The 25,839-nt window shown below is 38.6% G+C and overlaps 1 protein-coding gene and 1 long non-coding RNA gene across 2 annotated transcripts in view; one reads left to right on the forward strand and one right to left on the reverse strand.

Moving 5' to 3' along the window:
* LOC131275046 (uncharacterized) overlaps nt 1-25,750 on the forward strand; it is a 62,345-nt gene extending 36,595 nt beyond the window's left edge. Inside the window, exons 2-6 of the long non-coding RNA XR_009182465.1 lie at nt 6,124-6,173; nt 14,934-15,153; nt 17,122-17,240; nt 18,124-18,245; nt 19,561-25,750. This is a non-coding gene — a long non-coding RNA (uncharacterized lncRNA). The remainder of the gene's footprint in view (nt 1-6,123; nt 6,174-14,933; nt 15,154-17,121; nt 17,241-18,123; nt 18,246-19,560) is intronic.
* Nucleotides 15,779-20,076, reverse strand: KRT24 (keratin 24). Its single transcript, XM_012521576.4, has 8 exons — nt 19,447-20,076; nt 18,588-18,670; nt 18,061-18,217; nt 17,412-17,573; nt 17,198-17,323; nt 16,656-16,873; nt 16,310-16,431; nt 15,779-16,110 (listed from the first exon to the last, which is right to left on the reverse strand). The coding sequence occupies exons 1-8, from the start codon at nt 20,056-20,058 to the stop codon at nt 16,007-16,009; spliced, it is 1,584 nt and encodes a 527-aa protein (XP_012377030.1). The 5' UTR covers nt 20,059-20,076; the 3' UTR covers nt 15,779-16,006.
* Nucleotides 25,751-25,839: the final 89 nt, after the last annotated feature.

The following is a 25,839-nucleotide window of genomic DNA, read 5'->3' on the forward strand; positions in this document are numbered from 1 at the left end:
CAGCATGCTGAAGGAAGCAATGCAGACACGAAAGAGAATATACTGTGTGATTCCATCTATATAAAGTTAAAAACAGGCAAAACTGTATTTATGGTGTTAGGAATTTAGAGAGTAGTAACCCTTGGAGGTATTAGCGGCAGGAGGGTGACTTTGGGTTGCTGATAATGTTTTGTTTCTTGAACTGGAGGTTGGTTACAGAAATATATTCTATTTTTAAAAAATTTATTATGGCTACTGTTTGTTTTTTAGATATAGATAAAATTTACCCCTCTCCCCTGCTGTTTTGCTGTCTATGTCCATTTGCTGTGTGAACTTCTGTGTCTTTTTTTTCCCAGGATTTATTTTTTGTTTCTCTCCCCTTACCTCCCCCCCACCCCCCAGTTGTCTGCTCTCTGTGTCCATTCGCTGATTCTTGTCAACAGCACCAGGAATCTGTGTCTCTTTTCATTGCATCATCTTGCTGCGTCAGCTCTCCATGTGTGCGGCGCCACTCCTTGGCAGGCTGCACTTTTTTCATGCTGGGTGGCTCTCTTTATGGGGTGCACTCCTTGTGTGTGGGCCTCCCCTATGTGGGGTACACTCCTGTGTGGCATGGCACTCCTTGTGTACATCAGCACTGTGCATGGGCCAGCTTCATATGGGTCAGGAGGCCCTGGGTTTGAACCCTGGACCTCCCATGTGGTAGACGGATGCTCTATCCATTGATCCAAATCTGCTTCCCTTCTGTGTCTTTTTGTCTTTTCTTCTAGGCTTCTTTTCTCCTCTAGGCTTTACTGGGATTTGATCCCGGGGAACTTTGATGTGGGAGAGAGGTTCCCTGTTGCTTGTGCCACCTCAGTTCCTGGTTTCTATCACATCTTGCCTTGACTCTCCTCTGTGTCATCATCTTGCTGTGTTGCTTGCTGCATGGGCTTGGCTCATCTTTACCAGGAGGTTCTGGGGATTGAACCCAGGTCCTCCCATATGGTAGACCAAAGCCCAGTCGCTTGAGCCACATCTACTTCCCAGAAATATTAATATATCCCATTTGTTAAAATTAATTGAGCTCTTCATCTATGCAGTCTTGGTATGTATATTATATTCTAATAAAGCATTAAAGAAAGAATAAAAACAGTATAGCATGTGGGCAAGAGCACAAAAACTGAAGCCAGACTGTGGGTAATTTATAATTTCCTTTCTGTAAACTGTAAAACCATACCATGTTTGAGGAAGATACAATTGTTAAAAGCACCATAAAGGGAGCATATTCCTTCGTTTGGTTAGACACTAGTTGCCAAGTGCTACTCTGGCTTAATAGTCAAAGTCCCATCTCACACAACTTTATATTCTAGTGAAGAGCGGCAGACAACAAACATATGATAAGTGCTATAAAGAAAAGCAAAGCTGTGTGGGCCAGGACCGCATAGAGAAGCGGTGCCTCTGGGATATGGTGTGACAAGGAGCCTTGTGCTTGTCTGAGGGAGGCCACGCCAAGCAACAGAACTGGCAAGAATAAAGACACTCTAAACTGAAAATAGCACAGATTAAGAGAACCTCAAAAGGAAATTTGGTTGCAGAGGATTCCTTTATCAAATTACCAAGTAACAGCCAGCTGTCTTGGACAAATTATTTAATTGCTCCATGCTTCAGTTTCCCCGTGTGTGATTTGGGAATAGTAATAGTGTATCTCACAGAGTTCAGTTGAGTGTTGAATTAGTTGGTACATGTAAGTGCTTAGAGCAGCGCCCCGCACACAGTTAATGCTCCACAGTATGTATGTTACATGTAGAGGTGAAAGAGCTCGGTGAGTTTAGGGACGGTGAGAAGTTCAGTATGGCTGGAGTTGAGGGCATGTGTGCAGGGCAGTGCCTGGGGTGGTTGGTTGAAAAGAGGAATGGTGTTAAGTAGGCTGAAGCTAGATGATGAAGGGTGTCCTGGCATCAGTAGGAAAAGTGGACTGATGGAGAGATAGAGACAGACTGCAAGAAAAACAGGAGCTTTCCTACATTTTTCACTGCAACCCACTCTGAGAAATAAATAAGTTTTACATCATGACTTCAGGACCCAATATACACATATTTATAACTGAAACAACAGTTTTATAAAATAATATTTACCATTCTCGGATGAGATATATTTTGACATCTCTGTTCCCTTTTATTCCATTTAAAATGCTGATTATGATTTAATATTTTTAAAGATCTATTAATGGGTCACAACCTGCAGTTTGAAAAACACTATCTTACCCTAATCTACAAGTTTAAGCCTTCTAGTTTAATCATCAATCACCTTTTTGCCCTCAAATATCCTATTTTCTTTTTTCAGTCTTTTCCTTCTTTACTTCCTTTAAACTTTCAAAGTAAATGAACATGAAAATGCCTCCCCACATTTTGAACTGAACAATGTTGAAAGGAAATATATAGTAATAGCTTCTTCTAAGACATTTATCATTGTTTTTATAGGTGTAAATTTGAAAGAAAACAAATTATAGTATTATTTTGACAAAGATCTCAGTGAAACTATTCCACCATCAGAACCTTGATTTCATATAACTTCACTGCTTAATACAAGTGATGAATTCATATAAAAATACATGTCATCTAGACATGGAATATACTGTTCTGAAGAAAATGAAATAAAATAATGGAAAAAGTTTCTTATGGAACTTACCCTGGATTTTACTACCTCTTTTTGATCCAGTTTCAAACTCAAAACTGGAAAGAAAAATAAAGCTTCTTATACTCTATGTATTTTGATTACTTTATGTATTCATAAAAATTGTAATATTCAGAACTGTTTTTAAAAACTCTAAATTGGAAGTCATTGAATTTTAGCTTTTTTTATTTTTTATCCATTCTGTTTTTCAACTAAGTCATCCAAATGACTACTAAGCAGAGAAGGGAAGGCAGAGCAAGGTCACTGCCCTAAATTTCAACTCGGGCAAACTTTTACTGCACTCCTTCTGTACAGTGATAGAGTGGGGCTGGGGTGTGGTTCATAATTCATACTTAATGGATTGATCCTGTGGAAGTTTGTTCAGCCCATTTAGTTAATAAGAGCAACCGGATGCCTATCCTTACCCCGAGGTTCCTTCTCTTCTTTGCCAAACACACAGCTTCTCTCATACCATCGTTGCCCCTCTAGCAGGCAGTGCTAGGTCTCAGGTTCATTCTCCAGGCACATCTTGATGTGCAGGAGTTGCTTGTAGCCTGCACTCTCTGTGAACTTGAAGGAGCTGGGTCTCAAGGGCACTGATCTGAACCTGGGTCTGTGAAAGCTGAGCCTGGTATTGGCCTCTGATTCTATCAGGCTGATATCCAGGGATTTTTTTCTGAGGATATGGTGAAGTTTGCCCAAGAGAAAAGATGAAATAAAGAGTTCTTTAGGTAGATTGATATCAGATCATGTTCCTTTTTACTTTGCAACAATACATATTGTACAGATGTTTTTCCCTCTTCCATTCTCACTTCTTCTCTTTCATGTAAAACAGCTAAAACCCTTTCCTGACCCCCACCTTTTAAGGTGGTAAGAGTTTGTGGTTTCAGGGAAAGGAGGGTAACTTGGGCGCTGAGTTTCTTTATGTAACTAGCTGCATCAATGGTGAACACTTGATTTTGTGGAGTAGGAAAACTCTGCTTTCATACCTTAGCATAATGGTTCTCAACTAGGGGCAGTTTTGTTCCCCAAGGGACATTTAGCAATTGTCTAGAGACATTTTTGGTTGTCACAACTCCGTGGGAGGTGCTACCAGCATCTAGTGGGTAGAGGCCAGGGACGCTGTTAAACATCTTATGATGCAGAGGACATACACCTCCCCCTCAACACAAAAAAAGGCTTATCCCCAAATTTCAATAGTACCAGGCTGAGAAGCCCTGCCTTAGAACATGACAGTTGGGTGTTCTGTATTAAAAAGTTTCAGGAAACCCCTTGAACAAGAGTGAATCTGATCTCATTTTAATTCACTGAAATTTAGTTCTGTCCCAGTGATACTTTACTGACTGTTTTTTAAATTTGGTTGCATGGAGACATAGAGCTAGAACTGGAAGTTACTTTAGGGATCTTCAACTCTCATTCTATAGAACGAGATACTCTTTAAGAAGACCAGCTCATCCAAGGTTACACAATGGATTTAGACTGCCTGGGACGGGCTCAGGTCCACCAACTCAATGCAAAATAAAACAACTTGCCAAGGCATTATTAGTTTGATAAAAAGTTTCTCTATGGTTAAAATGTACTTCCCAGAAGATAGAGATGATGGCATTATCCAGGGTCCCACCTCACTGCTCCTAAAACATTGCATACCACAAATGCTTATTGTGAAGAGTCTTGTTTTTTAGAGTATTAGTGAAAATTGATATGAAAAGTGAAGCGTTGTTATTCAAGTTTGAATGTATTAAATTTTCTTAGTTAAAACTGAGCATATACAGTCCTTGATAATTAATCAAGTTCCAGCTTACCTACATGTAGGCATTTTATCTAGATTAATTTTCTTAAGCTTTCAGGCAGGGACCCTGCCTTACAACCCACCTGGAGATAGAAACTGCAGTCTCACTCTGAATACTAGTCAATGTTTCCCTAACAGTGATCACATGTTGATATTTGCAATGTCTCAGATAGTTCTGTGGCTATAGTATTTGCAAAATGTGGGCTATGTGCAGTTAATAATTTTGCTTCCAGATGTTTCATTTTCATACATTAAATGGAAACTTTCTTGTCTGAATTAGGACCTGAAGAAACTCAAGATCTTGGATTTCTCTTAACTGCCTTTCAGGGTAAACTTTATTAGGGAAAATAATATTTCAGAAACATATTGTTGAGGTGAAATCATAAAAGTTTGGTTTATTGAGTATTAACCCAAGGGGAGATTTTTATATACCAGGGCTACTGCAATCTGTAGGTCAATCTCCAGGGCCTGAAAAGTCTGCTTTAGTTCATTTATCTTCTTCTTAGTGGAACTGGATGCATTAGCAATGGCAGAAATCTGCTGTTGTAGCTCTCGTCTCTGAAATGCCACCACAAAACAGTTATTTATCAGTGAAGTGAAGTCATTCTAGATTTCCTGACCTCAGCTGTGTTTTTAGTTTATCTTGTTGTTGAACCAGATTTCAGTATCTTGGAGATTCTGCTTGGTGGTGGTTCCAAATTGAATTTTCATGACATTGAGGAGCTTGCTTAGATCAACTCCAGGTGCAGCGTACATTTCCACACTCACGTTGGAGCTGGCAACCGCTGGCAGGCCTTTAATTTCCTGTATTGGAAACAACCATCAAGGAGTTCATCCCTAATAGCAGTAGGATTCGCTCCATGTGTCAGAGCTTTCCTTACCCTCATTAGATTGGAATTGAAGACAAGAATTAAGGAAGAAAGAGGCAAGTTATGCTTTGGTGTTTTGGGCACATACATCTTCATGGGTTTTCTTGAGATAAACGAATTCCTCTGCCAGAGCTTCAATCTGTATTTCCAGATCAGTCTTGGACAAATCCAGGTCATCCAAGATGCAGCACAGTCTACTGATGTCAGCCTTGACACTCTGGGGCAGGTCCAGTTCATTCTCAAATCTGGAAAAAGTTTAAAACATTTCCAATGTGCAATAAATTTGTGTTATTATGCTCTCTTTAAAACAATCACTTTAGAGCTGTGCCAGAAATGCCAACCTTTATTTCAATATAATTTGATGTTAACATTCCATATTTTTTTGGTACGGTGGCATATAATATACCAAAAAACTTTGTGGAAGAACCCTCTCAGCATTTTTATTTTTTAGGATATACTTGCTACACCTCATTTCCCTCTTGTTTGAGGGCCCTGTTCACATATCCTATGTAGAGATTTAATTAAAGAATTCTTAGGAACACATAATGGCATTTTCCAGGAACCTTACTTTTTAATACACAAAAAATTCTTATTTGTGAAGCATAAATTAGGAGGTGATTCTTTGTTTGAACATAGGATGACCATAGCATTTTTACAAATAGTAAACTTCTATAATGTAGTCAGCTAAAATATTTTTCCATTTTTAGGATTTCACTTATTTGTAAAAAGAAAAATCCTCTTTAAATATAGACATGACTTAACATGTTTACCTCCATAGCATGTTTTCTACTGTGCCGTTGAGAGTAACCAACATCTCATTTTTGTCTCAAGTCTACAGCTGCTAGTTGCATCTGAAATCTGGAAAAGCAGGACACAAAAAAGTAAGTTTCTTTTACCCATCATTCTGAACCTCTGTACTACTGGTGCTTAGCAACATCAGTTTCAGGCATTTCAAAGAAATTTTATATGTATATGGTCCTTTAATGACAAATGCATTGAATAATTGTTTAAATATTTGTTGATGGCGTTTATCGCTACTTTTTTTTTTAATGAGGCACTGGGGATTGAACCCAGGACCTCATATATGGAAATCAGGGCTCAACCACTGAGCTACATCCGCTCCCCTATCTCTACTTTTTTTTAGATTTTATTTTATTTTTATTTATTTCTCTTCCCTTCCCCCCCCACCTTGTCTGTTCTCTGTGTCTATTTGCTGTGTCTTCTTTGTCCACTTCTGTTGTCATTGGCACAGGAATCTGTGTTTCTTTTTGTTGCGTCATCTTGTTGTGTCAGCTCTCTGTGTGTGTGGCGCCGTTCCTGGGCAGGCTACACTTTCTCTTGCGCTGGGTGGCTCTCCTTACAGGGCGCACTCCTTGCGTGTGGGGTTCCCCTACATGCCCCTGCATGGCATGGCACTCCTTGAGTGCATCAGCACTGCACATGGGCCAGCTCCACACGGGTCAAGGAGGCCGGGGGTTTGAACTGCGGACCTCCCATGTGGTAGACGGATGCCCTAACCACTGGGCCAAGTCTGCCGCCCCTATCTTACTTTTGATAACAACAAAACTGCAAACAATTTACTTAGCTAATTTTACTTAAGGATTTTGGAAACATTTCTATAATTCCTTCCATAAAATGAACTATGTAAAAGTAAACAAACTAGAAAAAGTAATCGAGTTAAGAGGTATATTCTGTTGCTTGTTATATCCCTTAAAGTGGTTAAATTGAGAAAAGTAAGGCATACGTGTAAGATGTTCCAGATCATTTACATTTTGCTTTTTTAGTGTAGTTTCTTTTGTTCAGCTACAGTAAAATTTCTTACCTTGTTTATCATTTTTCTCAATTATCTGGAAATACTTCTTGTAGTCCTGGATTTCTTCTTGGCCATTAGCCCCAAGCCCAATTTTTTAATACCATTTTTTGATTTTATATTCAAGTATGCCATTTACCTGCTCCAGTGCTTGCACCTTGTCCAGTTATATTGTGACATGGTCATTTAGGTTTTGCATAGTGTCCTTCTTATTACCAGAGAAAACCCATTCTTACCTCCTCCCAAATTGGTAACCCTAAATTTGTTGGAAAAACCTCCACCTGAGGAGCTACTTAAGCCACAAATTTTCTCTACCCTTTTTCCTATGTCATAACTAGACTCTAATTGCCATAGACTTGACTTTTGGCTAGAGAATGACATGATGACAGGTTTCCTACCTGGCAAAACACAAAACCTCCAGGGGAGTGTTAAGAGAGTTATCAATTATCAAGTCCTTTTATAGCTGAAAAAGTGGGTGTTTCATCTTTGATATAATTGCTTTAAGAATATTTAATGGCATCTGTAATACTGTTATTTTCAAGGTAATTATTTGTTAAACTTTATAGAGTATGTTATTTGTTAAAAGGCTCAGATGATGCCTTCAGGTATTTATTATCTCACATTGGAAGAATGAGGCATCAATATTTATATGATAGCCTAGTTAAACTTGTATTTTTCTTCATGGAATTTCTGCTCTCAAATATTTTCAACTGTTTTCAGGTGTGCTTATAACAATTTATTTTCCTTTGGAATTATGTGATAAATATGCCATTTTAATGCAGATGAAACTATTTGAAACCAACTTTAGCGATTTCTTGTGAAGAAAAGGGGCAGATCTTTAGCTTATGGAGCCTGGATCTTAAAATTTAGGAATAAAATATAAGAAGAGAAATTGATCTTATTTATTTTATTATTCTTATGTTATTTTGAATTTTGCCAGGTAAAAGAAAACAAAATTTAAAATTTTTCTTGAAGTCCGCATTGGACTTTTGAAGTGATTAATCATATTCTAATATATGTTTTTCTTATTTTATGAAAGTGTAGCACCCCAGGAAAAGTAAAGAGAAACAGAACTGATTCAATATAGTTGTTTTAGGTTGATTTATAGCAAATAGCAAACTTGTAAATTTCTCCATGTTCTTGTAAACATCTGTAGTAGAGGTCCCTTGCTCCTTTTGAAGTTAAATAATATAAGCAGGGAAGCAGATTTGGCCCAATGGATAGGGTGTCTGCCTACCACATGGGAGGTCCATGGTTCAAACCTAGGGCCTCCTTGACCCGTGTGGAGCTGGCGCATGCTCAGTGCTGATGCGCACAAGGAGTGCTGTGCCACGCCAAGTGTCCCCTGTGTAGGGGAGCCTCACACGCAAGGAGTGCGCCCTGTAAGGAGAGCCACCCAGGAAGTGGCACCACACAGAGAGCTGACACAGCAAGATGATGCAATAAAAAGAGACACAGATTCCTGGTGCCACTGGCAAGGATAGAAGCAGTCATGGAAGAGCACACAGTGAATGGACACAGAGAGCAGACAACTGGGGCTGGGGGAAGGGGAGAGAAATAAATAAAAATAAATCTTAAAAAAAAAAAATCAACATAAGCAGATCCTGAATTGTAGCAGAAAATTTTAAGGTTGGAGAGAAAGACCATAGCATACTGCCGCTCCTCTCCCTAAATTCCTTATTACCGTGGGGGGAAAGCCCTATAATTTCCATATTATAAAATTATTTTTTTTCTTAATAATATTTGTTGTTAGAGGCAGTGAAATAAATCTACAAGTTTGATGGAAGTGTCTGTCTGTGTCTTTATTTAATTTTATGCTGCAAGCACCACACCGGAGAGAGAATATTTTTGGTAAATAAATTTGGTGTCAGCTGATGTTCTCTTTTGGCAAGGCCTTCGCTTCATTTTACCTTAAGGGGTAATCTGAATCTGTTCCCATGTCTTCAAACTTCTTACTCATTAAATATTTCTTAAGACTTCTATTTAAATTGAAACAATTTAACATCCATTCTTAGAATGAAATATTCAAATGGCATATTCAGGAAAAACATATGCCAAGCTGATATTTGTTATCAGTGAGCTTGGAGCTTTTGGTATGATAATATTTGTATTTTAGTTTTTGCTGTTGCCTTTTTTAAAAAAATGACATAAAATATATTTAATACATTGAATGAGAGAAGTGCAAATATGCTAAAAAGAACATTCAGTGTTAATCAATGACAAAAAGAAAAACTTTTAAAAAGTAAGTAGGAGAAAAAAAATGAAATTCTATGAGTTAAAAAAAAATATCTGGTAAAGGATACAATTTCTCTGCAAAAGTTCCAGCTCAATAGCGTTTTGAGTGTGATGTGACTGGTGAAGTTAGGCTATGGTAAAGATTTACCAAGTTCAGAGGTCATCTTCTTACTGCTCTTGATCCTTGTGCTCAATTCTGGGTTCTATATTTTAGGGGGGATATTTAATTGTAAACCACAGTACGTCCATTATACCCAAAAGATACGGTCCAGATAATAAAGGGTATGGAAATAATTCAGATAAGACATGGCTAAAGAAATTAGGGTTTTAGGTAGAAAAAAAAAGACATAAGGGCTGTTTAAAACTAGTTCCAAAGACCTGAAGTGGGATCAGAGAGTTGGAAGTTACCCAGGGAGACAGATTTGGCCCAGCAGAAGGGAAACGTTTCTAACATTAAACCCGTTCTTAAATCAAATGGGCTGTTTTACAGAGCCCTAAGCTTTTCCACGTTCTGGAACCTTCCATCAGAGACAGATGGCCTAGAATCATCTTTCAGGAAGAATCCTTGTTCTGGGTGGGAAGTTGAAATAAAAGTCACCCCCAACTCTTTAAACTTCTGTGATGTTTAAAGAATCACATTCTGTGATGTTTAAAGAAATCACAAGCACTAATGCTGCATCTTCAAGGAAACTTTTGGGTGTGTAATTCCCAGTGGGGAAAACAAAATTGCCCCACCTTGAAACAGTACAGTGAAGCCCTTGTTTGCACAAAAACCGTCATGGGATTTAAAAGTCTGGCTTCTTTGTTTTAGGCTGACTAATAAAAATCATTTGAAGTAGTTTATTTCACAGATAGCTGCAAGCATGAGTAAAGCTAAAAGCAGTGTGTTCTTCTAAAGATTAGGGTGTCGGAATTAACTGACAGAGTTTGTAATAGTTATGAAAAAAACTCTCCACCCATTCAGTGAATTCTAGACATTAATAATCTCAGCTATGATTGCACCAAAAGAGATTTCTCAAGGAAGAGAAATATATGTTTGGAAAATATAGAATTCTCAAAAATAGATGTACCAGTTTTTAACAGAACCCTTTCCAGAAGACCTCTTCACAACCTTATTGAAATAAATAGTTTAGAATGGCTCTTTCTTAGATTGCATGTCATATGTACTCTTTGTACATCAAAAGTTAGTTTTCAATGAAATAATTTGCCTCCTCTGTCCACTCCCCCCACTCTTGCTGCCAGTTTGAAATTATGAAGTCTATTTCAAATTGCACCACTTGACTTTGTCAAGATCCAGCTCTTGTCCTACCTAGAAAGCTTGTCTTTCCCTGATTTTGTCTTCAACTTGGAATCCGGGTTCAGTTTTAGGGGCCAAGGGCATTTGGTATTCTGTTTTCTATTCTGAACTCAGGCCAAGGGCATCTTTGCTAGCTCTTCTGGTCTCCAACCTTTCTCTTCTTTACGTAGATAGAAAACTGTTCTGGAAGTTTTGAAGCCTGCCCTGATTACTTTTTAGGTAGGGGAGAAGCAGTTTTAGAAAAACTGAAATTTAAAGGGGAAGGTCACTTTTTAGTTCAGTATATAAAACTATAGAACTTCATTTATGCTGGTAGAGTGGGAATAACAAAGCTTTTGGAATTAGGAAGACTGAGCTTTAACTTCTTATTCTTTTACTAGCTGTGTGATTTTGAATAAATAATTTGACCTCTACAAGCTTCATTTTCTTCAGCTGTAAAATGGGGGTTGAAGATTAAGTGAAATAAAATATAGAGATACATAGTATTTACATAGATACATACTTTATTTAATAAAATTCACTTTATGAAATGTAAATTCCCTTTCTTCTCCTAATCCTTCTCATCTCCCTCTTCCTTTGGTTTGCTTAAAAAATTATCATATTGGACATCACTTACTATAAAAGTGTCTATTTAGACTAATTATAAACTTATTAATTTATTGTAATGTTTTTATATCACAAGTGGAACAACACATAGCTACACTGTTTCTAATTTGTTTTTAAATACAAAAGCAATACCTACTGGATAGACCAAGTCAGGCAATTAACAGATGTATTAAGAAAAGGTGGGGAAGTGGATGTGGCTCAAGTGATAGGGCTTCCACCTACCATATGGGAGGACCTGGCTTCTATCCCTGGGGCCTCCTGGTGAAGAAGAAGAAGAGAAAGCGTGCTCATGCGGCAAGCCAGTGCCTGTGAGAGTCCCCGTGTGGTGAGCCAGTGCCCACACTAGTGCCCATGCAAACACACACACAGCAAGATGATGACGCAACAAAAAGAGAGACAAAGGGGAGAGTCAAGGTGAAGGGCAGCAGAGACCAGGAACTGAGGTGGCACAATTGACAGGGAACCTCTCTCCACATCAGACGACTCCAGGTGAATCCTAGAGGAAAGAAAATGAGAAGAAAAGACAACACAGCAAAAACAACAGGGCGGGAGGAGGGGAAGGGGGGGTGGTGGCGATAAATAAATAAATAAATCTTAAAAAAAAAAAGAGAAAGTGAAGTCTCCCTCCCCTGGCCACCAGTACATCACCAGGCCCCAGCAAACATATTTCTATGCTCATACAGTGTTTTAAAATATGTATTGGTTTTTCCTCTTTCCTTTAGTATTTTTGTTTACACAAATATATAATATGCATTTTTCTACATGTCACTTTTTTCACTTAACAAAATATTGTAGACATATTACTAGATTAATACACAAAGATTTAATGCTTTCTTTTTTATAGCTATATTATTTTCCAGAATATGTAAGCTTATGGTTTATTCAATAATTTCTCCCCCACCCCACCCACGAGATGGCTCTCATCCGTTTGCTTGTTGCTTTAAATCATTGTTTGCACTTATTGTCTGCTCGTTGTCTTTTTTGCACATTGTCTGCTCGTTGTCTTTTTGTTTTTTCCTTAGGAGGCACTGGGAACTGAACCTGGGACCTCCCATTGCTGGAGGTGGGTGCTCAACTGCTTGAGCCACATTTCCTCCCTGCTTGTTTTTTTGCTAGTTGTCTGCTCATTGTCTTGCTTGTTGTTTTTTCTCATGGTCTGCTCATTGTTTTTGCTTGATGTCTGCTCATTGTCTTCTTTAGGAGGCAAGGGGAACTGAACCCTTGTGCTTGCTCCACATCCACTTTCCTTAACCATTTCTTTATTGATGGCTATTCAGTTTGGTCTATGTTTTCACTCTTCTAGAAAACATCACAATAAATGCCCTTGAACATATACCAGATTTTTGGGTCAGAGGGTATTAAGGAATCTAACAGGTTTTAGTTGTTAAATTATAAAAATTGGTCGGACACTGAGATAATTCCTTTCCCCATAACTGTGACAACTTATTTACCAGCTTTCCAAACTGAGTGGCATTGCTCTCTTAATTTCTTAGAATACTCAATTTTCTATATTATAACATATTATAGTGTATTTTCTTTGGTTACTGTAGTTTCTTAAAATCAGTTTCTAGAAATTTGGACAAGTTTTATGGTGGATAGGTTGAAATGTCTAATTGTCCCTCCCAGCTGATGGTCAGCCAGTATTTCCAGACTGAGTTTGTGGTCTTTCCCTCTCTCCCATCTCTGGGTGATTTCTGGAATATATTCCTGCATCTGTTTTGAGAAGGATAATGAAACTGTCTAAAAAGTTGTAAATGATTTCCTTAAAAATTTATGGGGAAGTTAATATAAATTATTCAGTTGTATTTTATAGGCATATGTTTAAAAGACATTAACAATAATTTTTGGTAATTCTTCCTTTTCCTTTTGTGACTCTCATAAATTTTATGCCTATTATTTGCTTTGCTACTCTGATCTTTCGGACATTGTATAACTCTGTGGTGGTGTTAACAAGCAAGCTTGAACTGTGTGATGTACATCCCATTGCAGATTTGTTCTGAGCTCAGATATGCTTTAATGTTCCCTGTGTTCAGTCAGCAAAACAAACACTCCCTCCCCATTTCTAGGAGTCATGCGTTTCGCTAATGACAGCTCTGTCATGCACTCTCAGCTTGTCCTTTCTTTGTTAGTCAAGTGTGAATGTTGAAAGCAAACACAAAAAACTGGCTGAGGCGTTATCTCAATGTTTTCTTCTTTCCACCTTATTGTTTCATATAGAAAACAATATTACAAATGAATATACTACTTTTATAGGGGCTTGACCAAGTTTTTTCTGTTCCAGTGTTGTATTTGAATTGCTGATCTTTTTTTAGTGATTACTTGCAGCGTTTTGTTGCTTGAGGAGGTTGTTTGGATACGTTACTTGAGCTGCATTCTGGGTGATTTTTCTTTGTCACTCGTCTGTCTCTCTGTAGGTCTTTTGAGCACTGTTCAATTCCATGAAGTCATTGAGCAGGTTTAGGCCACTTAGAGCCTCAAATCCTTTAGCTGCTCCCTTTTCTCTACCTGTTATAAACCTTGTTTCTTGTTTCCAGTCTCTGAGGATGGATGTCACTTCCTGTATCCTTGCCATTTTTGTTCATTGTCCTTTGAAGTCAGAAACACAGGAACAACCCCATGAGTCTCTGGATCAAAAGTCAGAAGCTGAAAATCCATATGCGAGTATGGACTGGCTCTCTCTTTCATGGAAAAGTCCACTCAGAAGAAAGAAACCCTTTTTTCTCATCTAAAAGTTGACTAGAGAGCTGAACTTTAGAGTTTCGAAATAAACATATACCTGTTGTATGGACTTAAAATAATTTCTAGGGCAGGTAAGAATGTATGAACATCTTGCTCTTAACATTTTATTCAGGACTCTAAATAAATTTCATGATACCGAAATGGTTCAACAGTTTCAGTTTTAAACGTTGAGTATGCTCTTAACAACACTCTCTGCTGTGTCTCAGGATCTTGGCACCTACATTGCGTTCTGATTTTTTCTAGTACAAATGCAGGATCGTAACCTATGCTGAGGAAATACAGTGTGAGGATTTTCACCTCAAGATGATTTTCGGAGTAACCACATACTTTTGCCTTGACAGGAGGATAGCACTACCATAAATGTAGGTCTCAAAAGCAGCAAGGTCTACAGCTAGAAGACTAGATCTGGGCAGACCCAGGAAGAGAGGCTTCCCTGCTGTGGTTGTGATGGCCTGAGAGACCAGAGGCCATGCACAGCAGGTGCCCATTTCTGGTCTTCCATCATTCATCCGGGCCACACTGGCCTGTTCGCATTTCTTGAATTTTTAGTGGAGGAGGAACATCCAGGATTTTATTTACTTTAGTGATTTGATGGGAAACATGTTTGATCTCAGACAACTCAACACTGCTCTTTTTCTTTGAGTATTGATTAGCTTAGCTATTAGCTTAATTCTGTGGTTAATTATCTAAGCAGAAGTCACAATGTGCTTAGAGATTGGTTTTAATGCTTTAGTAGAAGAGGATGAAAAAAATGCACTTTTGGTTGTTTTGATTATTATGGTTTGATAGTTTCAGTCTCATACAACTCTTAATGATTTTATATTTGAAGGTTTTTTGTTTTTGTTTTTGCTTTTATGCTAAGTCCCATGTTATTTTTTTAAGAACTGGCTTGCAGAGTTGATTCTCTTAATCTGTGATCAGGTCATACTTTAATTCATTTCTTACCTCACCTAGGAAGGATCCTTGCCAGCCTGGCATTGCCCTGTGTCTGCTTTTCTTGCTACTGTCCCTGCACCACCTCATCCCAAGCAAGACAGATTGTGACTTCAGGAACACCATAGAGGTGAAAGAATGAGGCTGTAATCACCTCTGGGTGCTGAGACTTCAGTGGGGAAAGGAAACACCGTCCTGGCCAAGTGACAACAACTTTTGGTTAGAAGTGAAACTAGATCAGGTAAGGGAACAAATAGTTGAACACCAACTCTATTTGGAGCTTTCGAATTTTTAAGAAATCTGGCTCCATATCACATACCCAATCTTATTTTCCAAGACTCTATTTTGGCTCATCTCCCAAATGTCCTGGCAGCATGCAATATCTGATTCCTGTGGTTAACCTCTGGTGAATAATGTGGAATCAAGCCCTTCACCACGCATACCCTTTTATCGTTTGCCATCTTGTTCATGTTTAGCTCTCCTCCCCATCTAAAGCCTAAGCTTTGTGAAGTAGGAAGCATTTCTAATGCTTCTTTTTATCTTATAAAATATCCAGTTCTGTGATAGACATAAGTATAGGTTGATTATTCAATTAATCTCATCCTTCTTTGTTGGCTAAACTGTTGGCTATAGTTTTAGGGACACAGAGGTCTATTTTCAGCAATCATGTCCCTTGCTCTTTTGTGTGTTGTTAAAAATACCCACATATATAATGGCTATAATCTTGATTTTATGAAGAGGTAGGTAGTACGCAAATAAATATCAGTAACATAAATAATAAGAAATTAGATTATACTTGACAGTTTCATTCCTAGGCAAAATGTTGACTCTCTTAAAAAAAGTCAGGAATAATTTGGTTAACTTGCAAAGGTAATTTTATTGGAGCAGAGAAACAATTAGAACAAAGTTGTCATTTCAACTTTTTCAAGAGTAGTCTAATAAGAAAAGAAGAAGATGCAGAAAAATTGGCTAGCCATCTATTTCTGGACTGAAAAATTTCCCCGAAGCGATCCAGGACGATGACTAGACTGAGGCCATTTCTTCATTGGTGTCCTCGATTTTCTGTTTAAAAGACACTCTTGATCAGAAATTGCTTATTTAACTTTCACCTCAGAAACATTGCTGACTTGAGATGAGACAACTTTGCCATCCACCATCTCCTCTACAATGGTCTTAGTCACTCTGGTCTTGTTAGAATCTGAAAATCATGAAATCGCAATGTCATTCTGAAAACTATCTTAAAAACACAGATCCAGAGAAATTTAATTATATTCATTAATTATGTTCTCTCTGGGTAAGATTAAGTAAACAATAGTATACACTTTTAATATGACAAGCAAGGCATATTTACTCTACCCTTAAACTATAAAATTATCAACATTAAAAAAAAAATCTACCTCTTCCTTGACCAGAATAGCTTCCAGATCTTGAGTCACCAGAGCCCAAATCCCTGGATCCCATATTTCGGGAACTTGTATTTCTGGATCCTGAGTGTCTAGAATCAAATCCTCCAGAACTACTAGAGGAAAAAAAAGAGAATTATTTACGTTTTCCTTTGCAGTTTGCCAAAGCAGGGGAAAACTACCATGCAGGGGTTTCTCCATGATGAGCTTTAGATACCTTTTGATTGGATTGTGTCACTGTTTATCTGTAAATACAAGTCCAACCCCCTGAGCCCCGTTCTGGTTTTATAAAAGAAATTCACCAGGTTATACATTTTAGCAGTTCATGACTTTCATTTACCCTCCCTCTCCATCGAGGAGGCGGCGGTAGGTCTCGATCTCCTGCTCCAGGCGGGTCTTGATGTCCAGCAGTTGCTCATATTCTGCATTCTGGCATTCAGTCTCACCCCGGATCTGGCAGATCTGCTCCTCCAGGCTGCTGATGTGCATCTGCATTTCTGACAGCTGAGCCATGTAGCGAGATTCTGTGTCCGCCAATGTCCCTTCAAGGGAGCTTTTCTAAGAGAAAAGGCAAATAAAAAATTCATGATGAAAATAGGTTATGTGGTGATTTTAAAAGATATAATTTTATAAGGTACTAGGAGAAGCATTTTCAAACATCTTCACCAATTTACAACCAGTACTATTGTATCATTGCTTCCTTAACTTTTTGTTGGCATTGCTTTTTTTTTTTTTAACTGGAATGTTTTATGCTTTCTACAACCATAATACAGCTCCCCTTAGTACTGCTTTTATTTTGTGCCCAGTGGAACATATTGGCAAAGAAAGAAAACTATTTTCTTAACTTCCTGTTGGAGATCTTGAAAAGCTATTTGCACGTACCATGGCCAGTTGGGACTGAAGCTCAATTTCCAGGGCTTGCAAGGTACGTTTCAGTTCTGTTATCTCACTCTTAGCGGAACTGGTTGCCCCAGCGTCAGTAGATATCTGTGCTTGCAGTGATGCACTCTAAATGAAAATAAAATGTAGTCACTGTGGGCTGATAGGGAAGAGGCCTGCCTGTGGTGGTAAGCTTAGATGCTCATTGACAATTTACCTGCTTGTTGAATTGCTCCTCGGCCTCCCGGCGGTTTTGCTCAGCCAGTTCCTCATACTGTGCCCTCATGTCATTCAGTAATTTGGTCAGATCGGTTCCTGGGGCAGCGTTCATCTCTACAGTCACCTCACCTCCAGAGGTTCCTTGCATACTCTTCATTTCCTAGCGTGAAGAAAAAGAGACCATAGTCACAAAAATAGAAATGCATCGTCTTCCTAACATGTGCATAGCCAACAAAAAATGTGAAAGTAGGACTTTCAAGAAAAAGAAAACAAAATTTCAGATGTATTACTCATTATTACTTTTTTCCCTGGTCATAGGAGGTTGGAAATCCACTCAGCTATAATTTATTTTATTTTATTTTCTGAGGTACTGAGGGCCAGGGACTGAACCTGGGACCTTGTATGTGGGAAGCCAGCGCTCAACTGCTGAGCCACTTGAGCTCTGCTGAGTTGGTTTTTTTCATTTGTTTTGCTTGTTTTTTTTTTTTTTTAGGAGGCACTGGGGATCGAAGCTGGGGCCTCCCATATGTGGGAAGCAGGCGCTCAACTCCTTGAGCCACATCCGCTCCCTATTTTATTTTTCTATGAAGGATGTGGTGGAAAATATCTGTGTCAGAGTAGTTTAATTATGGGAAGCATGCTCCTACCTCCTCGTGGTTCTTCTTCAGGTAGGCCAGCTCCTCAGTGAGGCTCTCAATCTGCATCTCCAGGTCAGATCGAGTCATGGTCATTTCATCAAGGACCCTGCGCAGACCATTGATGTCGGCCTCCACACTCTGCCGGAGATACAGCTCGTTCTCATACCTGGAAGGGACAGCAGTAGGACATCATGGTGAGCTGTGGTAACCACACTTACAAGAGTGTCTTCCATTCTTAGGTACTGAAGAAAGAGTTTTCTCCTCTGAGCATTTTGCAAATGAAGGTTATTAAGTTTTCTTCCCAGGAGAAAAATATGAGTTTAATGTTAATTCTAATCATGTCCAATAATTTATATAACAAACTTGTCATCTTTTGTTGAATGGAATGATGGTTTTTAAAGTTTACCTTTGGGAAGTTTGTGAATTTAGGTCATGATTCCTGAAGAACTTTTTTTTTTTTAGTTTGGACTACATTAAGCAAACATTTAATTTAAAATTTCCTACAACATTTGTTTTCAGGTTTTCACTTTTCTTACTTCAGTCTGAAGTCATCAGCGGCCAATCTGGCATTATCACTCTGCAAAAGGATCCCAGCATTTTCAATAGTGGCTTTAATGATCTAGAAAAGACAAAAATAGTGAATGAATCAGGGATGCTTTCTCCCTTGTGTTTGATGCATGCCTACCTGGGAGGGTAGATGTACCCTGTGTCATTGTTTGACACTTGTGTCGATAATCACGGTATATTTAGGACTGTATCTTTCTGTAAAATGGCATCAATTTGCAATTTACTGGAATAGGCACAGAATATCATTTTACAGAACACAGCCTTCAGCATGTTTCTGCTGCTTTGGAAGATTAGTTATTCCACTAGTTCTTTCAGAAAATAGTGCAAAAATAGAATTTCACTTAAAAAAGTCTTTAAAAATACATTTTCCAGGTAGCAGCGACTAAACATTTTAGATACCACTGCATCTATACAATTTGCACTAGATTATCTAGGAAGGAAAAAAATAGAGCTAAAGTCTATATAAACCTATCAAGATGCTAAAATATGTCAACCTGCCAGAATTAATAATGAAATAATTAGATTAAGCTAATGTTGACTCATTGCCATCATTCTCACACAAACATGTTTATTAGATGCTTGGCACTATTTAAATTTTATTCTTAAGTGGAAATATTCAAGTGAGATGCAGCTAGAACATTAATGTAATAGGATGTTGTATGCAATGCTCTTATAGTTAAAACACACCAGGTCCCATTTTACATATTCAACAAGCAGTTATGTTTTTAAATAATTCCTTGATTTAAAGTTTTCATTACAGTATAAGTGATCTGAATAAAAGTGAAAGATATAAAAGTAATAGAAACTCAGCAATGTATACACTCTTACCTGATTCTTCAGATCTTCTATTACTGGATAGTATTTGCTATAGTCTCTTCCAGGTTTACCATCTCTAGACCCAGGTCCAAATTTTTCATACCACTCCTTGATTTTGTTTTCCAGATCAGTGTTGGCCTCCTCCAGGGCTCTGACCTTGTCCAGGTAACTGGCCAGGCGGTCATTGAGGTTCTGCATGGTTTGCTTTTCACCTCCAGAGAAAAGCCCCCCATCGCCCATACCACCACCAACACCACCACCCATTCCACCACCATAGCCGTAGAAGCCTCCGCTAGCACCTCCGCCAAATCCAGAAGATCCCCCACCAAATCCATACCCTCCACCATATCCAGAACTGCCACCAAAGCCAGCCCCAGAGCTTGAGATTCCGCCAAAACCTCCCCCTACTGAGCAGCTACTCATGCCCCCTCCAAAGCTGCCTCCAAAGCCACCGCCAGATCCCCCACCCAGGCCACAGCTGCTGGCTCCTCCTCGGAAGCTCCGGGCAGAGCCTCCCCCCAGGCCACATCTGCTTCCACTGCTGAAGCTGCTTCCACCAGCAGACATTTTGAAAGAGCTGCTGCCTCCAGCCCTGGAGGAGGAGACGCGAGATGAGCAAGCCATGATACTCCTGCAAAGGTGTAGCTTGTCCAGGTGAATAGAAGAGGTGAAGTGAAGAGTGTGCTCACAGGTTGCTTTTGTGGCCCTTATATACACACTTTTAGGGTGTTCCTTTCTCTGTGTCACTTCTTAATCCCTCTTAGTTTTGCTAATCCGTAATTGGATAATTTCGTTTTTGTGAACCCACTTTACTGGCTCCTTTTCTGAAGCTGGCTCGGAGCCCTGGGGCATTTACTATATCAAGAAAAAGACTTAGGTGGAGCAAATAAAAATTTTTTTCAAAATTACAGTTTTAATCTTTCAGAGGTTTTGATGACTGGTCATTCTTTTCTGAGAGAGTAATTCTCTTAAATTTGCTTCATGATTTCCCAATTGCAGGGAACAGCCCCAGATTAACAAATGTAATTAAGGTACTTAATATGACGAGAATGAAAATTTCCCCTCAAACGTGTAACTTTTTGTTCATATTGTCAAAAGTTGAAATTATCTTTAGCATCAGCATTAATTTCACATTTAATTAAGAGTCCTTCCTCCTTTCAATTAGCAAATTTTTAAGGTTGCTGAAGTTTGAGTTTTGGTTATTGGTGTCTTTGTAGTTTGAGACCATATTAGATGTTTTAAAATAAAGAAAATCTTCCATCTAAGTATTATTAGAGCTTGGCAACATGTTATTCAAGCAGGTTATGTGTAAAAAGTTTTATAGGACTATTGCTTTAGCATCAGATTCGAGTTAGGTTATAACTGGTATTGTGCTACAGATAGGCTTTTTCTTTCTGATTATATTCTTATTTGATACGGTGATAGCAACTTCCTTCTTTGGAATCAGATCTTTAGAAATTAAGAGATGGCGTTGATCTCTCCTGTCTTTGTTTAAAGGTATCTGGAGAAGAGGATCTAAATCTACTTCTGAAAAGCCGTGTTATACCTGAAGTGGTTTTATAGCTACTGAAATCTGGAGTCTTTTCCCAGTCCACTCTCTTCTCATTTTCTCCCTTGTTTTTGTTTTAAAGATATTTAGAAAAAAGGATCTGTACCCACTTTTGAGAATGAATGTTATGATTGGAGTCATTTTATAGATACCAAAATCTGGAGTCCTTTCCAGTCCACTTTCTGCTTCATGAAGTTTTTCTGTCCCTTTGTATTTTGGATTATTTCTATTCTCTGGTTTAAAAGTATCTTTTTTAAAAACATAGATGCTTCAAAATATATTCCTTGGCCTTCTCTGCCTTATTCTTAAGCAGCTGACTTTATTTGAAACTTTCTTCCAGTCTTGGCAGTCTCTGTTAAACTATAAGTATGCTTTACTATTTATATTTTGACTTATTTGTTATCCATAATTTTACTTTCTTTTAATTTTCCTTAGAAATAAGTGTTTTTCATTGTCACATTCCTAAATAAGTGATAATCTCTTTTACTGTGGAGCTTGTACAGTTGTTAGTTTTTATGCTTTACCTGTACTATTTTCACCAGCTACTGATCTTCATATATTGGGTGCCAATTCTCCAAGGGGCATAAGGTATTTTTACAAACTTTAACTTGTCAAGCTGGAAGTAATTCTCATTACATCTTTCTGAGGTAGGAAAAAAATGCACCAAACATTGTATTTGTCATCTTACCCTACCCCTCCCCAAAGCTATGAAGCCAAAGAAATCCAAGCACTAATGAGTAAATGGCATGCAAATATTGGCGATGGGAGGAACAGTCATTGGGTTTTTGCCCCATCTCATTTTTAAATTGTGAAAAACAATTGTCTCATGTTCTTAAAGTCTGGCATCTAAAGGGAAAGGAACAAGAGCTAAGCGAAAGACATTTGAAGAAACTTAGAAATTAAGAGACTGTGGAAAGACTTTTATGTGAAGAGAATGACAAGAGATGTGAATTAGCAGTATCTTTTGCCTCTAACTCTTGGGATTTGTGGAGGTTTTCTTTTGTTGTCATCTGAGTTGTAGCATTTTCATTTTGACAGTTTTATTTACCTTTTGCTTTGAGATTCTGGACATTTGGGTCTCAAGCTCGGGAAGTTGGTGATGACTGAGGTATTCTATCTTGTTTCTTATTTTTTAAGCTTTCTTCATGATATAAATTTAAATTCTAACATCCATCTCCTTTTTTCTTTTTTAATTCAGCTTCAAAATTGAGTTAATCTGAGATGCCTCTCTGACACTATACTTCAGAGATGACTGCTGGGAGGTCATTTAGCAAATAAAGCAGTCATAACTGCCTCAAATTCTTTGCTTAATGAGGTAGCATATAAATAAATGTATAGGCAAACCAGCAAGATATTCTTGTTTGTTAGTATTTCCTTAAACGCATTTTCCTCCTTTCTGTCTGTATATCCATGTAACTTTTCTTTTAAATGGAGAATCTATCAGATGAATCTTGATTCTGTGACTTGCAAACTGTCTAGAATGCTGGTATTTACTGGACTAAAGGATTTTAATCATATATAAAAAATACAATTCTGTTCTTGCCTGAAGAGTTAGAATTCTTCAGTAAATATGAGTCCCTATTGTTTTGAGATCCCTCCAAATTTAATTCTCTTTCTTTTATTTTTAAATAATGACTTGTCTAAGATAACAAATTAGTTTTTGGTATTTCTTTCATCTGTAAAATAAAAGCCTCCAGAATCTGGTGAGGCTCCAGTGCAGTGTTACGTTTAGAAGTACAACTTCAATGCCTGGCATCCAGTCGTCATTCATTTATGAGAGTTTAAAAGAAATGGACTGAGTCCCGATGTCGAGCATCGGGATACGTTTTCTGAATATTCTCTTATTAGCAGTTTATTTTTACATGTAAAATATCATATAAACTATCCTTCATTACCAAATATGATTTTTGTAATAAGTTCAGAATAATTTGCAACTAGTAACCAACAATATATTTTTTTGTGAGATGGACTACTAGTTTTAATTTTTAAATTTCAGGTTAATATATTACATAGTTTTAGATTAGGAGGGAAAGCAAATACTGCCCCTGATGAATCTTTGCAGAGCTGAGAATAATTCAGGGCTTCTATTTTCTGTTCACTCCAGAGAATATTCTGTTTTACAAATAAAGGTATTTGATCAGAATTTTTAAAAGAAGTAATTGGGCATAGAGTATTTGTTGAATATTGACAGAACTTTTTGTGGCAGACAGTATAGAAAAAGGAAATGCTCAGATCTGATGTGTGAACATCTTTTCATATTGCCTGGCATATTATAGACATACGATAAATATTCCTTGAATGAATAAAAACCAATATGTCTTAACTTGCTTCATGAACAACTTGGCTCACTGATCACTTTTGTCCTTTACTAAATGTTTTGTATTCTAAATCATTATGTTCTATTTTCTGGGTTTGTGATTTTCTGTGTGTGTGTGTGTATGTGTGTGTGTGTGTCAATGGGAGGCAGTAAGAAGAGGCATTGCCTGGAGAGGGGCAGGGAAAGCTGTGCCAGAATCTCCTGGAGACCTCCCTGTAGAGAATCACTACAGGGAGTGGCCACTGTGAGTCCCACCAGATTCAACTACTGAAAGGAGAAAAAAAAGATTTTGCAGTAATAGTACCCTGAGAGGTTATTCCTCATCAATTGATTTCAGTGCTGTACTCTTGTCAGAGGTCAAAGAAGTTACAAAAATAGAGCAGAAATCTGCCATTCTGTGCCTGTTTCTCTTCCTTCACTCCTTCCTCTAACTTCCTTCCTTCTTTCTCCCATCACTCTTTTCCATTCTTTCTCTTAGTAGTTTCAATTGGACATATTTTTTTCAAAGGCTTCTTCTCTACCAGCATTTGTTTGATCATACCACTTTGCAAATTTGGTTTTGGAGAAAATGACTTTAGTATTATACTTGCTGTGTTTGAATGTTCTAAAATCTCATAAAACACCTCAAACTTTCCTGAAGATCAATTAGTTCTTTTATAGAAGGTTAAGAGAATGGGCAAGTGTCTTTGTAGGGGTTGAGGCAGCACCGTCCTCCAGAGTCTAGAGTCAATACAAACTCAAGTAAGCACAGATGCTACTAGTTGTCTTTGCTTGAAGGGTCCTTTTGGACCTTCTCCGTATCAGTAAGACAATAGCCTCCCATTCAGAGAATCACACACATATGTAAGCCAGATCGTCATATGAGCACAGCTTTTGTAGTAGCAGGCTGGGGTCCTCAGTGCCCTCCCATGTTTCTTGCTGCTGCTAAGTCAGTTCATTGGCAGTCTCTCCTTGGTCTTCTGAGTTTGATACCTCAGCTTCCTTAGGTCTTCTGATCTGAGAGGCTGCAAATATTTGACTAAATAATTCCAGTTGTTGAATAATTCCCAGGAAAGGAATGGAGTAGTATTTTATCTGATAGGATTGCATTTCCTAGGCTCAGGGGAAACCTTCATCTGTTCCACATCTTCTGTCCTCTGCCCACCAAGACTATAACACATGTTTATAAAAACATTTCTAAAATTCCAATACATCTGATGTCATTAGATCAGGCCACAGTTTCCTGAGCTAAAAACTTAGGATATTGGGTTATGCAATTTTTAAGGTCCTTTCCAGCTCTAATGGTTAGGAATTTGGTTATTAAGTGCATTACTTCTCAGTCAGATTAAGATTTGGGGAAATGTTTTATATTACAGTTAGGAAGGGTTTTCTTTACTAGTGCACAAGTTGCAAAAATATAGTGCTTGTACCTGAGAATTGGGTAGCGAGTACTGCTTACCTGGTAGATTATGCTGTTACAGGTTCTTCTTAACTGGCCTCTACCTGTCTACCCTGGGGGAAGGCCTGATAAAGGTAGCTGAATGAGGTAAGAGGATGCTTGCCTAGGAATTCTTTCAAGGCAGTGCTCTCTGATCAGACTTACAATTCAAATTGAATAAAAAAGATGACCAGAAAAACCTTAATTTGTAAATTAAGATACATTCTCCTCAATAACCCTTGGGCCAAATAGGAAATCGAAACTGATATATGAACGACCTAGAAAGCAATGAAAAGAAGAGCACTTCATACCTGGACTTTTGGGCTAAAATTGTATTCTGAGGAAAATTTCTAGCCTCTAATGGTTACATTATTAAAGAGGAAATACTAAATATAAGAAACTTAGTACATAAAAACATTTATAAAAAGATCAACAAAGTAAAATATAGGAAAAATAAATGATAAAGATAAAAACTGCGGTCACCCCTCAGGCTGAAGTGTGGTTTGCTGGCCTGGCGGGGGAGCAGCTGCGGCAGGCCAAGCCGCTGCCCCCATAATAGGGTGGCTGGTCGGACTCACCGCCACCCCTGAAGGGAGCTCGGCATGGGCGCAGAGTGCCCTCGGGTCTCCCCTTCTCAGCAGCCATGCTTCCGCGGCCGCCCCTCCTCCCGGGTGGCGCCACACGATGCCTGTGGGGCAGTACCCTTCTTCTTCTTTCTCCCTGCGCAGGCGCAGGGCGGAAAATTCCAGTCTGCCCTTTTTCCCTCCCCCGACAGCAGCAACAGCCAGGCGTGGGTGGGAAACTCAAGTCTGCCCTCCACCCCAGCAACAGCAGCCACCAATCCCTAAACCCTGCCCCTTCCCCCAGCAACAGCGACAGCCAATCCCTAACCACCACCCCTCCCCCGTCCAGTACCGCCCACTGACCTTTTGCCGGCAACCAATCAGAATAGGGCGTGGCTTCAACCAATCAGCCTTCCCCAGCCCCTATAAAACTGTTGCCTCTCCCTCAATAAAGTGGACTTGCGTGTTTACCTTGTCTCCGCGGTAGTTCTTCTGCCGTGCGCCCTCCAGTCCTGAGAGCCCCCGACAAGGGCCTGCTTCTCCGGGCGACCCCTTCGTT

This window comes from Dasypus novemcinctus, chromosome 21, assembly GCF_030445035.2.
Source record: "Dasypus novemcinctus isolate mDasNov1 chromosome 21, mDasNov1.1.hap2, whole genome shotgun sequence".
In the NCBI taxonomy this organism is placed as follows: Eukaryota; Metazoa; Chordata; class Mammalia; order Cingulata; family Dasypodidae; genus Dasypus; species Dasypus novemcinctus.

Bases quoted from the DNA above. Each gene is read 5' to 3' on its own strand.
- KRT24 (XM_012521576.4), bottom strand. From the start codon at position 20,058: ATGGCTTGCTCATCTCGCGTCTCCTCCTCCAGGGCTGGAGGCAGCAGC. The intron at 17,574-18,060 runs GTAGGAGCATGC...TCTTCACGCTAG, and splicing joins TGAAGAAGAACCACGAGGAG to GAAATGAAGAGTATGCAAGG. The intron at 16,111-16,309 runs GTAGATTTTTTT...CATGATTTTCAG, and splicing joins CTATTCTGGTCAAGGAAGAG to ATTCTAACAAGACCAGAGTG.